At 44.3% G+C, this 16,778-nt stretch overlaps 1 protein-coding gene across 1 annotated transcript in view; it reads right to left on the bottom strand.

The window, feature by feature from the left end:
* Window positions 1-13,583, bottom strand: part of ADAMTS2 (ADAM metallopeptidase with thrombospondin type 1 motif 2) — a 190,419-nt gene extending 176,836 nt beyond the window's left edge. The window contains exons 1-2 of the mRNA XM_068959888.1: window positions 13,495-13,583; window positions 12,199-12,560 (exon numbers count right to left, since the gene is read on the bottom strand). Coding sequence (XP_068815989.1) covers window positions 12,199-12,560; window positions 13,495-13,582 — 450 coding nt within the window. The 5' untranslated portion in view covers window position 13,583. The remainder of the gene's footprint in view (window positions 1-12,198; window positions 12,561-13,494) is intronic.
* Between the last annotated feature and the right edge of the window lie 3,195 nt (window positions 13,584-16,778).

The raw sequence follows: 16,778 nt of genomic DNA on the forward strand, positions 1-16,778 counted from the left end.
GGAAGGAGCTTTCACAGAGCTGCTTCAATTTGAGAAGCACGCAGTTCTGCCCTGTGCTGTCCAGCACACGGGATACACACAGCAATGGGAAGAGCTGCCCTTGAGCCTCTCGTACTCGTGGTACTCGTCTCCCTCACCACCACCACCGCAGCAGGGGACAGAGAACAAGGTGAAAGACAAGGTTGTGCTCTGGAATCCTCCACTGCCTGCGTTTAGCCCCAAATTCTTTGCTAATCAGCCAGCCCACACAAAGCCAAATGAAGCCAGTGAAACTAAACATGCCGACTCCACCACCTTTGGATCAAACCCAAAGATGAGCTACTTGCAATGGGACTTCCCAGGCCTTGATGTGAAATGATGCCGCACCACAACATAAAAAATTGATACGGCTCTCTTTTTTCTGTGTGATTCTCTTTTTAGGGAAACGTAACGCTATGCTCTATTTTCATAGGTGCAGCACTTCTACTGTATTTTAGAAGATGTGTATGATCACTGTCGGTCTTAATTTGACTGCAGCGAGTTAACTGTGTAACAACTGTACTTTCGCAGTAAAATCACCACCCTTTTCTACCGACAACTTTCAGATGCAAAACAGCTTGTAAATTCCCCTTCCTCTTTGCCTGCCCATTGCTTGTTCAGATTGAATTTCATATTTCTCTTGAAGAGTGGTAAGTCAGCCTTCAATTACATTTTTACACTTACTGCTCATGTCAGCCTTGAAATGCCATAACTCTGCCAACAAATTTAATATTGACAGATTTCTCCAGCATTTATTTGGGGATTAAGCATTTTGGTTTACTGACGAATGCTGGGTCTGCCATTTTCACAATGAAAACTAAAACTATTATGAAACCCCGATTTCAAGCTTTGTTATAAATCAATCCAAATTCACTCCTAAAACCTTTTCAACTCTTAAGTACTTTATTGGTATTGAACTGAGGTGATGTAAAATTTATGCTTCTGCTTTTTTTGTTTGTTTGTTTGTCTGTTTGTCTGCAATAAGTAAAAAAGATTGTGACCTTTAGGTAGGTTCGCAGCGCTCTATCGGGAGGTGTTTCGTAAAGCTCCAAAGCCTTATTTTTACCTAGCTATTACTTATTTTGTTTAAGAAAATTTTTAGACATTTTCAGCCTTGCAGGCTTCGAAGATTGCCAGCTTCCAATATAACTTCTGTCACGTGAGCGAGTGTTGGCACATGAAAGACTCCTGGCCCAGCTTAGCTGTCTTCATCATCAGGTAGTGATTTATTTCTCAAAGACTGTTTTTTAAATACATTCTGGTGTGCAGAACCCTTTCCAAACAGCATCTCTCACATTCCTTCCACAGTTCCTCTGCTTGGGGGAAAAAAAATGCCTAGCAATTTTAACATGCTGAAGAATCAAGAAGCGTATTCTTCTGCATATGAGTTGGATGAACCTGATTTACCCAAAAGCCATGATTTAAAACAAATAAAACCACCATTAAATCAGTAACCACAGCCTGTGCTGCCACCTACCCTTAGTTAGTTTTCAGCAGTTTTTGCAGGCTCTTTTCCCATTTCCAAACTGTGGGCTCTGTCCTGCAAACAGGCCTCCCTTTCAACACGTGTAGCAGCCATGGACATCGGTCCTTGCACCAGGCTTGGGAGCCTTACGCTTGACCATGAGAGAAGAACATGCGAGACACATCTACTTAGGACCAGTATTGGATATTAGTTGTGTCTTTTGCACATGGTAGGAAATATTAGCAACAGAGATCTTTGGAGTAAAATCTGTGTTTTCCCCTTCTTCCTCCCTCAGATACTGTCATTTCTACTTTATTTTTATTACCATTTAAATGGGTTTTGATTACATTTTGCCCTTGAAATATTTTAACTTGCAAGAAAATAAGCCCCTTCTCTCCTGTCGGACTTGCCGTCTGGGGTTTTATTTTGACCTTTTCCCTCCCATAATGAGCACAACACTCATCACACCCTGCCAGAAAGCACGTGTTCGCCGGGACAACTTGAAGAAGAAACTCCTCCTGTGGGCCAGATTTCCAAGAGGAGCCTAGCATCTGGAGTCCCTGCCCTTCGGGGCCACAACGTGAAGGTGCCTTCGGCCGGGTGCGCCAAGCAGCCCGCGCGCACCCAGGGCTCCCGCTGACACGCGGGAAGCCGCTGCTGCAGCACCGCACCCCGGGCAGCGCAGCGCGGGGAGGCACGCGCAAACCTGCCCAGCACCAGAGCGAAACGTCCGCAACCGCGGGCCAACGGACCTACCCTCACGGCTCCGGTAAAAACATGCTGCGCTGGATACGCGATTCAACCACCCCTGCCTTTTCAGGGACCGCTTCTTGTACGTACTGTAAGCGACTGGGTAAAGGAAAAGAAATTGGGAAGTGCTGCTGGCCAGCCTGCTAGCAGTGATGCAGCTTCTTCTCCTCCACAGCTGTCAACTTCATTAGTCTTACAGAGGTAATAAATCAGAAAACACATTAATAAGGGTACAGGCCCTTAAAGACTCAGGGCCTATATCAAGATGTGGCACTGTGCCATCCTAAAACCTCAGAAAGGTGTTTTGCTTTTACGGCTTTTAGAGACCAGTTGAAATGTTGGCCACAATCTAGATATTTCTTTCTAGCTTTTTTACTTCAAAAATGTTTTAGAAATAGTTCCAAAATGGTTTGGTTCACCTTCATTATAGAGCAATAACAGCAGCCCTCTTCAGTTAATATACCTACTGAAGAGAAATAACTTAAATGCACTATATTAGCTCTACCTACTTAAAGGTAGAAGGAGCTATTCTTATCCACAATGCACCAATAATATTCATTGACTCCTTCTCTTTACAGGATTAGGAGGTTTCATGCTTAATTTCAGTAGAAAAATGGATTGCAGTCTGTCCCCTGAGTCTCCTAGGGCTAAAGGTTAAATGCTGGAAAAAAGTGGTAGGACCAGGCAATGAAATTCAAACACAGGGGTGAAACTACAGAAAAAGGTAAAGGGAGCAGCAATAGGAAGGAAGTTAAAGGGGCTGTATTTAGAGCTCATCGGAACAAAAGAGAAGTGATAATATTGTACTCTGCAGGCATAAAAAGCCAGAAAGTACCATTATCCCTGGGGAATTTTAACATCTGAATTCTCCATGGAGAGATGCATGAGTGAAGAATAAATTGTATTTATCTGTTTTGAAGATAAAGATCACAAGTGCAGCAATAAAGAGGCAAAACATTAAACTTGACATAGACCAATATAAAGGGAATAACAAAGAATATAAACGTGAAGGCAACACGTTGATAAATTATCACACGCACTTGGGAGACTAAGAACAAGGAGTAACAGCAAGTTGTACAAATGGGACTTCAATTTTAGCGTGGCAAAGTTTTGGAAAACAAACAGATTAGTAGATACAGGCCTACAATAGGCTACAAAGTGGAAAACCATCATCCACAGAGCAGAATAATAGGTTTGTCCAGAACTGCAGTTCCAGCTTCAGGTATTCAAAGACGACAAGTGAAGCTCCGCTAAACAGACTTGTTTCAACAGGGCTGAGCCTATCACACAGCCACCAGCTCGCGCCCACCTGACGGCTTGCCATCTGTGCCCTTCCGCCTGCGCAAGGGTTCACGTCATCCCCTGGAAAACCAGTTCAAGCAGCTGAAGCGCCCACAGCTCTTCACCAGTTTTGCCAAATTAATTACCCTCTGGTTTAACCTACTGTGGAGTAAGACCCACCACAGTGCCGGAGCAGAGGAGAAAAGGGAGCTCACCAGGGAGCAGGTGGGGGAACAGGACCACCCCTTTCACTAGACAGGAGGTGCTAGAGAGGCTCGTCTGTACTGTAAAATGACTTCTTCAAGACAACTTAGGTGGTTTTAAAGACTTTAAGGAACACCATTTATGTTTCTCTATCTTTTCCGTGAGGGAAACACTTAAAACCACTTACTTTAAACAGAAAACACTTACTTAAAAGTAAAAAATTAATGCTGAGATTCACTTATGACTCCACGAACTCCAGATCTGAGGAAAGCACCAGGACACTGTGCAACTTGGGAATAAGTCAGAAGATCTATAGTGGCTATGACAAGGAAGCAACGTGCTCTTCAGCACCTGAAGAGGGTACTCTTCTTTTCAGTGTTACAGTTTAATGGAATGGTGCTGAAAATAGCGTGTGAAATGTAGGCCTTTCATTTTGCAGACTATTAAAACCAGGAACCCGCTGTGTCAAGACTCTGCAAACAAAGATGAATTTAAAACACAGGCAGATAAAGGGGTTGAAGAAACCAGATGGCATGTGTTAAAAAACTTACTGAAACTTTGGAAGAACAAAAGCAATAAAGGGAAGAGGTGAAGTGAAAACCCAGCATGCACGTTAGAGCTATTAACGGGAAGCAACAGAACGGAATTGTGTACAACCCCATGCAAGAAACTGAAGATCTGCTCCCTGATTCTCCATTTTAATCACACTCAGTATGAGAAGTGTCCTAGTTGAATGTGCAATTAAGTAATGGCACGACCTGCTTACAAAAAAACAGCCACCATTAATAAAAAGTGCTCAGAAATAAGTCAAATAAAATACTAGTGTGATCTGCAGAGAAAAGGTCCTGCCCCACGCAACTGGAATTCGTGTTGATCCAAACAAGTATTTTCCAACCTTCTATAGTAAAAGCTACCTATATAATAAACTAAAAATGAGGGATGCTCTTGCCATTTGCAGGAATTGGCACTGTTCAGTTCTCAGAGCATCCTAGAAAACCTTTCCCCACCACGAGGAAGCACTGAGCTAGTGTAAGCTAACAGTGTTAACCGAGGGACACACCTCTGGAAGCTGAAGGGGGACAGACTTCTCAAAATAGATGCTCTGCTTACCCTGGAAACTAATTATGACCTTATCAAAATTAGTTACTATATTTGGATCTTTCACAATGGAAAGCAGAAGGAGCCATTAAGCACATTTTCTTGGATGTAAATGGTCTAATACTCTGGTTGGAAAATTAGTTCTTGTGTGGTCAAAGAGTATAGTACAGCTGAGATACTATAATAATGAGGGCAATACAACACAAGGTCAAATAAGACATAAGGAAATACCTATCTTTTATCCAAAGGCTTACAACATACCACAAAGATACCACTATTGATTGCCTGAGGATATTCTGTCCAGATGGTGTCCACCTGTATGATGTAGGAAATTACTTATTTGGTTTTCAGATAAAAAGTAGGTGAGAAGATCTATGCACAGAAGATGCAAAGAAAAAAACAGGACTTACGGATGGAAGAGTCTCTTTTAAGGACAGCACAAAGAGGATAATTTACTCCAGTTAGAGACTGAATCATAGTGTTTACATTCTCTGTGTTTCAGGCTATAATTTTTAAAAGGAGAAGCCTCTGCAATTTAGAAAATGAAGGGGGCTGTCTAGCTACACTAGAGCTTTCCAGGGACATTGACAGTAGAAACCCAGGAACTGGATCATTCAGTACAGTCTCTACCCTGAAACAAATATATAGATGCGCTTGAACGTCAGGCATCCAAACAGCTCCACTGCGTTCTGCCAGGCAATGCATGTCCTTTACGTCATATGCGTGGACGTGGATGTGCAGTCAGGCTCGGATTCTGCTAATGTTTACACCCTTGGCTTAGACACGTAGAGAGATCAACTGAATTCAAAAAGACCATGTGTGTGAATGGAGATCTTTTCCCAATCTTCTGCAGGTTAAGGGCTGCTCTTTTCTTAAAGGCAACAACTTTTCAGTTTTGTTGTATATTGTGTCACAGGAATCATTAACACTTCTCCTGCCACTCTGTTACAATTCTACTTGTCTGAAAAGCAAAAAGCAAAAATCTCACACTTTGTTTTTTTGCTATTACATGAAAAACAGATGGCAACTTTGGTTTGGTTTGGTTTTAACTTAATGGAAAAACATTTCCAAATAAAGAGATTATATATGCCAAATTTTAATCCACTAAAAATGGATGCAACCTGATCATAATGGAAATGCTTTAAGAACTTAGACTACAAGTAGAATTACTGGAATTATTTGTAAAAGACATCTGTTTTGACTATCAGGCACTGGACCTGACCAGACTTTGAAGACAATACTGTGCTACCTTGACTTCTGCTTTTTTGCTACATCACAAACCAGTGTAATCCAAAAGCCAGATAAAACAGACACAAAACTAAATTGTAAATCCATATGAAAGCAGGAGATGGATGTCTCAATAGAAGAATAACAGTTACATAAGCATGTTTGTCTTCTTCTGTAGTATTCATTGTGAGCAGCTCCTTCACCGTCCTACCCAGGTAAATTATATGATTTAGCTAAGGTGAGTTAGATTTAGCTTCAGCAGACGGCAGCAGAAGTTTTGTGACCAGTTTCAAGAAGGCCTCTCTATCAAGAAGGCATTTAAGAATATATCCTTAAAACTCACTGGCTTCAAAGAGCTCAAGCACATGCTCAGAGCTAAGCAGTACTATACAACAGGAACAGATTTCACCAGGTGTTTGAATGTCTTAAGGAATCCAGAGAACATGTCGGGGAGGACGGGGGAAATACTCACAGAGGAAGGAGAAAGGTGGGCACGTCACATAGGTAGTTTGAATTGTCAGAAACGCCACTGACCGAATCTGGAACCTGGGCTCCAAAAATTTAGAATTTACATTAGATGCCTAAAATTAGATCATACAAATACTCCCCTGTAAACTAAAGATTGCAGAAAATAAGAACATTCCATTAACTGATTTTAAAACAGTAAAGAAAATGCTAACTAATGCAAATAACAAATAACAAAATCTTGGGACGTTTGGCAGACGTGCACTTAAGATTACAATCAAAGCACCAGTCAATTCCTGAAGATCCATGACTGCCTAGTAAAGTGAGTGTATGAACCCACCCAGACCAGCCAAGGACTAGGCAAGAGTCTGAAAAGCACTGCTGGCTTCCCAAGCATTTCTAGAAGAAATAGCATCTAGGCAAGCAGCCAGCCAACAGGCTTCTCTCAAATGGCTTGTGAGGGTTATTGCAGAATACAGTACAGTCTGAAATGCTGTAGAGGAAGCACTGCCTATTTTATCTCATAAGAAGAAACACGCAGGCCAACTATATTAGTATGGTGGGTATGGTTGGATACTCCAAGACAGAATGCATGAAATGAAATGAAAATGCTTGTAGTTCCATGAGAAAACACACAACCGTAATTGTCCTCAATAGTTTACTTTCTGTATCTCCATTCCTGATAATTTTCCACTTTAATGACAGTGTAGTGAATTCTTTGGACAGCTGATATTTTAATTAAAAACAGAAGAAGAGGATTATACTAATAAAGCAGAGCTCAAGACATCATATTGTGTTACTGAAGCTGATTTTCCTCTATTTGCTTTAGTGGGGGCTAGGTCATATTGATTTTTTCAACCTGAAGCTGTTGTCCTCAGCCTCTAGGATCCTGACATGTAGTTTGATTCTGCACTGAGGCTTCGGATGTCTAATCTAATCATGTGTTTATTATCCATACCAGATGTGTTGTTCATATTGTGTTTCTCTCTACGTATCTGCTTGTGTTTAAGCACAAACTCTCCCCCGTAGACTAGGAACGCTATGAAGAGGCTGGGCGACAGCTTGGCTCCGAAGTTCCACAATCAAATATTACCATCTTCTTAACCTGAAGAAGGTATTTTTGGTACATCTGCCTCAAGCATTGTGCAAGTATTTATCAAAATAAGAAATCCAGATACATAAAGAGTTCTTCTACAACGGCAGGCTTATCCGCTGGGGTGAAGAAAGGGAGTTCACTTAGGACAGGCTGCTGTGACGGAGCACAGGCATGAACAAAACCTCAGCACTAATTCTGACCCTACTAAAGATAAATTCTGCCCTGCTCAGCTATTGCTCCTCATGAAACTTTTCGAAAAGAAAGCTGAGCAGCAACATGTAGATATATGTAATGGCAAAACACCTTGAGGCCTGAGATGTCATAAGCAGGAATTAATCCCTCACAGAGATGGCCCTGACAAACGTAAGAGGACACAACCCCAGAAAGCAGTCTGTTTCACAGGTGCTGACAAACTTGCCCCTTTTCAGGAAGTAATCTGGAAGGACTGCCATAATCCTAATTACTGTCTTATGCCATTTCTTCAGCTTCCAAGCATTTCTCCTTCCCAGCTAACCCTTGGACAGGACTAGCTAGCTCCCTCATCCTCCAGCAGTGTCCCAAGGTAAGGATCTGGCCACAGACCAAGAATATAGTTGGAGTGCAGTATCTTCCACAATAGTCTACGGGCCACAGACAGCTGACCATGTTGGTTCTGCCTGGAAAATTAGTTTGAACGCTAGCAGACCAGGCAAGATGATATCAAGCTGTCCAAACAGAGTTTTCATTTTAAGTGGGAAAGCTACCAAAAACTTTCTTTACATGGTAAAAATCACATCTATAGTTCAGAGAGCTGTTAAGAAAAGCTATTGATTAGCTTTAACTTTCCCATGATCTCTAAAGACTCATTTCAGCTATGAAAACACACCCAGATTGCATACTTCAGAAGTTCTCTTCATCTGCCTCTGACTTGACTTTTAGATCAATAAAACTAGTTTTGTCATTGATTTCTACCACAGAAAACTGGGAGCCCCCAAACTAACTGCATAACACTTCAGTTAGGACCAAAGATAACTGAATATATGTATCCTATATATATATATGCATGTACTTTTTAATTTCACAGAATAATTGCAGATTAAAAACCTTCATCATTTATAGTAAAGTTCAAAAATCTGTTCACAGATCTACTATTTTCATATAAATCTGTTTCAACAACTTTTCATTTTGGCCATACCAGCAACACCAGACAGACTCTTCTCAGACAATAATTGGAAAATAAGACACATTTGGCAGTAATGTGCAAACCAAAGGGGATGTTCAGAGGAAATAACATCAGAAGTTGGCAAGGTGGCAGATGCATTCACTGACTGAGACTAGATTCAGTCAACCAAAGTTTGCAACGTAAAGACCAAACTATGAAACTTCAATTCAAATATATTATTTCAACCTTAATACATTATTTCAACCTTAATGTCCACATGCAATAGCTGGAAGCATAGGCAGATGTCAAACCACCTTCAAAAGCAAGCACTTCGAAAATACTAGGCATTAAATGAAGCAAGTTTATAACAAATGCTAACAGTTGTCAGAGCGTTCCACAGTCCCTTTCCTCCAGAGTAACCTAGAAAAGGAGATGGAAATACTTGAAATATGTTAAGAACAGAGTAAGAACTTTGGCCATGGCACGCATACCATTAGGCAGCTGAAAGAAAATGTATGAGGCAACCACATTTCTCCATTGAAGTAAAGGAGGTGTGGAATAAAAAACAGATATGCGTTAAGGATGTGATAGCCTTTGTGTCTTCATTCACATCTGAAATATCAATAAACCTGAGAACAGTATACAGCACAGTGGTCTCTAAGAAAGTCTTTCTAGCAATATGTTGCTTTAAAAACCCTTCAATACTCCTTTCAGACACAAGAAATAAAAATGTAAACTGAGAGACAGTAAAGTGCAGTGTTAACTTCAGCATATTAATTGCTCATTACTGCTGTCCATGGACTAGTGGAAGTTGGGGAACTGCTGGTATCTTTTCTTGGGATTTTGTATAACTGTATTCATATCTGATGTTAACCCTCCCCCTAAAAGAAAGAAAGAAACCTAGAAGGAGAGAATGGGCAGAGATGGAACACAGCACCCAAGGGACCGGAGTTCAATTTGTTGTTCCACAACAGATTTACTGCACAATCTCGGGGAAATCATTACGGCCAGATGCTAAAAGATATTGAGGTAATGCTTCCTGCAGTAAGGCTTCAATGACTTGGGCAAAAATAGACATGGTCTCTCTGCCATGTAGCATTTACAATGTAGATACTCATTGAAATAGTGAGACATTTCTAAATGTATTAGTAGAGGCAGAGAATTTGCAGTGCCATCAGAAAACCATCATCACATCCAGATTAGAATATGGTAGCTGTCAGTACTATGCTCATGCAGCAGACCAAATCTTCTCCTGCTTCTCCTTCTACTAACAGACAACAAAAACAAGAACGCTGGAGGCATTCTTGTAGGCACATAAGCTGCAGGTGCTGCTTCAAAACCAAAATTCAGATTCGCCTGTCCTAAAATAAAATACTGTGATATTTTATCATTCTAAGAAATTAATATAAGCCTTTCCATTGAGCTATCTGGAAATTCAAGTGGCTGTAACTCCATTTGCTTTCTGCTTCTGGCTGAGGCTCACCTGGTTATTATCATTATTTTTTTGTTTGCAATGACTTTGTCACTTAGGACCATTTACATGACTGAAATTCAGCAGATGTTCAGGAAAAGAGCGGTTTAAATTACTAAAGACGTGAAACAGCAGCTGACTGCACAGGATGGCTAACCCTGAGCTACCAACATATCAACCCCAGCAAAGGTTTAAGCAAGGCAACCACTGAACACAATGCCAGCACTTTGGTGCTGCTCTTCAGTGTGATGCTGTAGCAATCAGTCATTAAGGCTCAGTTAATAACATTTTGTCTCAGTCATCCTAACTGACAAGATCAGAAAACCGGGCAACGTTCCTTAGGTAGCTTTCTCAATGTGAGTCATTTATGAGTGCCATTGAATGGAGGCCTGGCTTTATTCCTTTGCATTTATGAAGTTACTTACAACTGTGAAAAGAATAGCATTTTATAAATATTTTGTCATTTACTCATGCAACACAAGTCCTTGAACCTTCAGAGCTTTCATCCATACTTTGGCTTAACTGTTGTGATATTTTATCATAATTCTCTTCTCCAAACATAAAGAGTCCATGCTCTGGGTAACACTGGGTGGAAGAAGGAACAACCTTCCCCGTTGCCCTTGGAGTCAACACCTGCGCTGATGAGAAGAGCCAGCACAAGGCAGGCACAGCAGCCGTCACCGGCTTTTCCTCCACCCTGCAGCACAAATGAACAAGGAGGAAGAGCGCTGGCTCCACCCCAGCTCCGCACTGCCCAGAGCAAAGGAATTTTGCCTTCTGCGAAATGATCAGTGCTAGCTGTAGGGAGACCAAAGCACTCCCGCTTCCCTCCGCGAGAGGCAGGCCTGCGGGCTTATTTTCCGCTTCCTGAATTGCTCTTCTTGCACAGTACCAGTATTCCTCTTGCCCTTGGACAGCTGTCCACGTCAAATAATGACAACATTAAAACCTACTTCTAAAAACAGGAATGCACACAGCTAGGAAAAACCACAGGAAAGGAAATAGTAAAGAGAAAAGTATTTGATTCCCTTCCATTCTCAGACAGCCAACATGTTATCTCCATACATGCATGGTAGCTTGGCACAGCAAGTGAGCAACTTTCTGTGACTAAATAAATAGGAATACAACTGACTCATACTGGGGTTTTTATGCAGAGAACAGAATGCATTAAAATTAAGTAATCTAAAAATTATGAACTCTTAAAGGCATAGCAAGAAAATTTTGGCTAGATTTGCTGTTCATTATCAAAAATATTGCCCTTTCCTCAATACACAAATTGCTATGTAGTAATTACTGTTCAAATGACGGTATGATTGTTTAGGACATCTGGGACAAACAGTTTTAATTTGACTACTGAACACGTGCTCCAGAACGGAAAGCTGCAGCAAGCTTTAAAACACACAGCCATGCAAAACGCATCACAGGGAGCTGTTTCGTTCGTAAAACTCAAACTCTTCTGCTGCTTTCCATCAATCATTTGATTAAGCAATAAAACTCACCGAGTGAAAGATCCATGAAAACAGACTCTGAACAAATTGAATTTTCAAGGCAAAAACATATCCTTCCTATCAAATTTGTTTACAGAGCAGTCCAGCCTATTATTCAGGATTAACTCTTCTAAAATTTCCCTTCTCAGCCTGGAAGCGAAATGAGGAAAAGGATTCCCAGAACACAACATTTAGCCCTCTGTTTCTGAAGTGTCAGATACCTCCAGTAACTTTACCACAAATCAACATTAATCTTGGCTTGAACTGCTCTGTTACAGAGTAGCTAACACAGAGCATGCGCTCCAAACTTCTAGTGCCACTGTATGCAAAAAAGCGCCTGGTGCAGCGCAGCTATTCCCACACAAGGGAACATTAGTTAATTTGCATTCACAGTTACCATATGAGGTGTGAGTTTATGACAGTCCACACATTTTATATTTAAATACGGTAGGAAATTAATGTAATTATCTTAGTTACAATAACAAAGTAACTTACCAGCCCATCACAATTGCTGATAGCAACCGAAGCATTTGGCAAATCAGTGATATCCCCAACATAGAGGCAATTCCCATAGAGAGGTTCAACGTGAGTCTCATCAGAGTCCTCCTGCCATTCAACTGTTGCTCCAGGGGCGACGAGCCTGGAGTTTGGCCGCAACCTGAAGTGAAACTCTCTTCCAAAAACAGTGACATTGTAAAATATTTGCTCATTCGCCGCTTCGTGTTGCAAGCCCTCTGCAGCTCTTCTGAAGCGTGCTTTTGGCGGTCCAGACACCAAGTGGGATAGGAACCTGCCCTCTGAATCGGTGCTGGTGGGGATGACAAGGCTGTACTCCTCTATGTTCCTCAAAATAGGATCTGTACCGGGAGAAAGGAAGAGAGGAGATAGATGCTAGAACCAAACGTTTCCTGATGCTGTGGGGTTTTTATTCCATTATTCATTAACACAGCAGACACTTACATAAGGCAGACGGACACTGCACTCTGCACAAGCACTTCATTCACGAGCGTGAAGTGCGCAGAGTTCATTCAAACTGCCTCTTGCTCCCCAAAACACCAGACGGCAGCATGAGCCTGCCCACCCAGCGAGGACCCCGCACTCCTGCCCGTGCAGCGGGGTCCCACCACCCTTTGCCCACCCAGCGGGACCTCGCAGCCCTGTCCACCTGCCCGGGTCACCTCGGGGGTGGCAGGGCTCTCTGGATGGCTAGCGCTGATGCGAGGATGCCGCTGCTGCTCGGAGGGGAAGGGGCTTGGTGTGCAGGTGAGAAGCCTGCAAGGGAAAGGCATTTCCCTCAAACCGCCCCCGGAGCGGGGGGATGGATCGACTGGCGAAGGGGACGGGAGACCCGCGGGCAACACGGGCAGCGGGGGCAGCGGGAGCCCCGGGAGTTTGGGACCGCGGCGATGGCCGGAGCAGGAGCAGGAGCAGGAGCAGGAGGAGGCGGCACACGAGCTGCCATGTGCTCGCGCCGCCCGGGGAGCTGCGGGACCCGAGCGCGGCCGGCCGGCCGCCCGCCGGGCTGGCCCCGCCGGGAGCAGGCGGCGGGCGGCCGCGGGCTGCGGGCAGCGCTGCCGCTGCCGGCGCCCGTCCCCGGCCGGCGGCGCCGAAGCCCCCGTCCCCGTCCCCGCCTGCCGCTTGCGGCAAACAACTGGAAACCCGGCAAAAGTAGGCGCAGAAGTTCAAGGGAGCGGAAAGCCGCGGGGCAAGGAGCCGCCACTTCAGACGGGCGGGCGGCGAGGCGAGGCGAGGCCAAGCGAGCAGCCCAGAGGCGGCGCGGCGGAGACCTACCTCCGTCCCCGGGGCGCCGCAGGGCGCCGGCGGGCGGGGAGAGCGCCCAGCAGAGCAGCACGCAGGCGATCGCCGCGGCGGGGTCCATCGCGGCGGCCGCGCAGCCCCGGCGCCGGCGCCCGGGCTGCCCGCAGCCGGCCGAGGGCCGCGCCGAGCGCAGCCGGGGCGGGCCGGCGGCAGCCCCGCTCCGCGCCGCTCCGCGCCGCTCAGCGCTGCCCCGCGCCCCGCCGCCCGCGCATTCGCCCAGCCGCAGCCGCAGCGGCAGTGGCGGCCGCGCTCCCGGCTCGCAGCGAAGCAGAGACACCAGGAGGCGGCGGGGGTATAATACTGGAAACACAGGGCGTGCAGGAGTGAAGTCAGGCTGATTGACAGAGGCGCTGCCACACGGCGCAGCCGGGCCGAGGGGAGCGGCGACTGCCCTCCCGCCTGCCCCGCCGCGCAGCGCCGAGCACCGCGGCGGCTGATTTGACTCCCCCGCAGGCCGGGGGCGCTTCGGGGCGAAGCCGGGGGCAGCGGCTGCGCGGGCCTGGCCGCGGACTCCCACGGCCGCTGGTCAGGCGGCCAGACCCCGCGCCGGACGAGGCAAACTTTAAAAGGGCTCAGCACGAGTGCGGTTGGTGTCTAGGGTGCCCGTTGCAGGCAAGGGTCAAAACGGAAAACAAACACGTTCCACAGGGCGGGCCAGAATCAGAGGTCTTCACCTGATCTTCAAATTGCCCTGAGCAGCCGTTTCACAGGAACAAGTATTTGGACTATTTGCTAATAATACTACAGTTATTTGCTGCAAAACTGTCTTATATTCAATATCTGCAAAATGGAGAGACTCTGAAAGCATTCAAGAATACTTATAAATACTAAAAAGAAGAAGATAAAAAAATAATTAAATAATCAAGAGTGGCCTTTATGGAAAAAAACAAGTTATATTTGTTTCCATATGGCCAGGATAAATGCCATACCGCTCATTCCTTTTAGATAGTGTATGTATTTACTCAGCTGTTACATTATCAGGATCGCTTGCTGTTTTCACCATTTTACTCTTTAACCGTGCAGCCTGGGGGAAGCCCCGCTCGTGCTCCCCCCGGCCGCCGGGACCACGGCCTCACCTCCAGCAGCTGACTCGCGGGCCGGCCGTGCGTATTACACCCCGCTTGCAATTTGCATGTAGTGGTTTCCTGCAGGAAGCTGGTTCTCTGCCAAGGAATCTTCCTGGGCATCCTTGACTATTCTTGCTCCGGTTTGGCTATGGGTCCAATGAGCACCCTTCATCCCCGCATTACAGGCACAAGTGATGGGTGTGGAAGAAAAATAACAAACAGTACTGCTCAGTGCCAAAGACTAGGTTACGTGGAGCCCAGGTCTGATCAAATACGGCAGTACATGATTTTCTGCTGGCTTGGTTTTGTTGCTACTGTTTGTTTTCCCCATTTTTTAGGTTAAGGATTAAAAGGGAAAGATTACTCTGAATAACAGAGTAGATCAATTTGTACATTAAACTTCTTTGTATTTATTTTTTTAAATGACCTTTCTTTGGGATTGCTCTCTGCACTCGGCTTTTTCCAGTTCTTCCTTTTGGTTTGTTTTTCTGTTGGCTCATTTTTTGTTTTGTTTTGTTTGTGAGTCCATATTGAGCAGCTTCTCTTACTTAAAATCTCATACACTTTCATCAGTACACAGCTGGTAAAGTTCCAACTTCATTTTTATTGGACTTGTATTTTAAGCTGATGATGTGGCTTTTTTATGTTCCATCAGTCCCATCCTGCTCAAATTGAAATAACTTCTGCTCATAAACTTAAAAGGGACAGGGGTTGGGCATATATTTGAAATCAAAGTCCTTATTTGTATGTGATGTGTCCAGAAAAAAATATGGAACCAGGACATGTTGTAGAAATGCAAAACACAACCTGGCCAATAGTTGTACTAATTAAGATGGATTTTTATTCTTGAAAAAATTGGAGGTTAGAAAATACGCTTTAATGTGGATAGCAGCTGTACTGCAGGGTAATGATATAAACAAGAGAGTCAGATAACTGCCTCCGTGTGGAAGTTTATTTCTATATAGAAACCAAGTTCTATGGGCAAATGTTATTATCTTATCATATGTGGTCAAGAACCAGAAAATCCATGGGCTCCAGGGGTTCATGGAGCTCTTTAACAACCTTCTTTATAATTTTCTTTTAAATAAAAACAGATTGAGAACAAGTGTTAAACAATGGAGCCAGATCTGCAGTGGGTAAAAATCATGCTGCCACTGAACTCACTGGAATAAATCCTGGTCCCCCACTGAAGTCAGTGAGAGTTTTGCCTTTGACTTCAACAGAGCCAAGATTTTATGCAACAGATTCACAATGCCCACTTAGACCAACAGCAGATGTGCTACATGGCACAACAATGGGCCTGTAATCCTTCCAGAGAAAAAACAGATCCAAGTCCAGCTCAGTGGAGATGGTCCAAACCATGCCAAACACCACAGACCCTGAATGGGTGAAACCCGAGAAGAGAAGCACTTAGACCCTCACACTGCTCTCACACCACCGCAGCAGAGAAGTCCAGGGAGATGTCCTCCTCAAAACTAATTCTTCCCCACTTCATCAACTGCTTGCCCAAAGCTCTTCACGTAGGCCGCTGAGGTCCCTGCCTGAGAACCCAAGGTAGAGCCTTGCCCCGGACAGGACGCTTCAAATTTCTTCACAATGTACTAGGTACTGTTGCACTACTCTTAGTCCTCAGACCTCTAAATTAATGAATGAAATCCCACCATGTTTATTTTATTGGGAGGGAGGGAGGGAGGAGGACAAGATACCCCGACTAAGCTCTGACAATTAATCTGAGGGTGTGTCTACACCGCTGTCAAACATGACTACGTCACACAGGCGTTTGCCTTTACTAGAGACAGGCAAAGAAGTAGGAAAAAATGATGATCTGCCTTGAACAGAATATCTAGTCTGAAGAAACGGTCTTATAGCAGCTTATGCTGGCATACCTGAAGTAGCTTTAAAAAAGCTAGCCGAGCTATGAACAGCACTGTAACTGAAATGATATGGAGCTGAGCACAGCCTGCCTGCCTGAATTTACTCGGATTTACAGACCTACACTAAGATTTTTCTATCAGTTCCTCTTCTAGCTAGGGTACGTCTGTATAAATTGCAGTCAGATCTTTCCTGTCGAGAAGATGTTCTCTCAACATTTAATTTTGCTTAGTAAAATGAAATCATCCTAAGCTTATGCCACCAGCTACTGCTATGAAAGACTGTTTTAAAATACAAATAACTGCATGTTGCAATTAG

Source organism: Struthio camelus, chromosome 13, assembly GCF_040807025.1.
Source record: "Struthio camelus isolate bStrCam1 chromosome 13, bStrCam1.hap1, whole genome shotgun sequence".
Taxonomy (NCBI): Eukaryota; Metazoa; Chordata; class Aves; order Struthioniformes; family Struthionidae; genus Struthio; species Struthio camelus.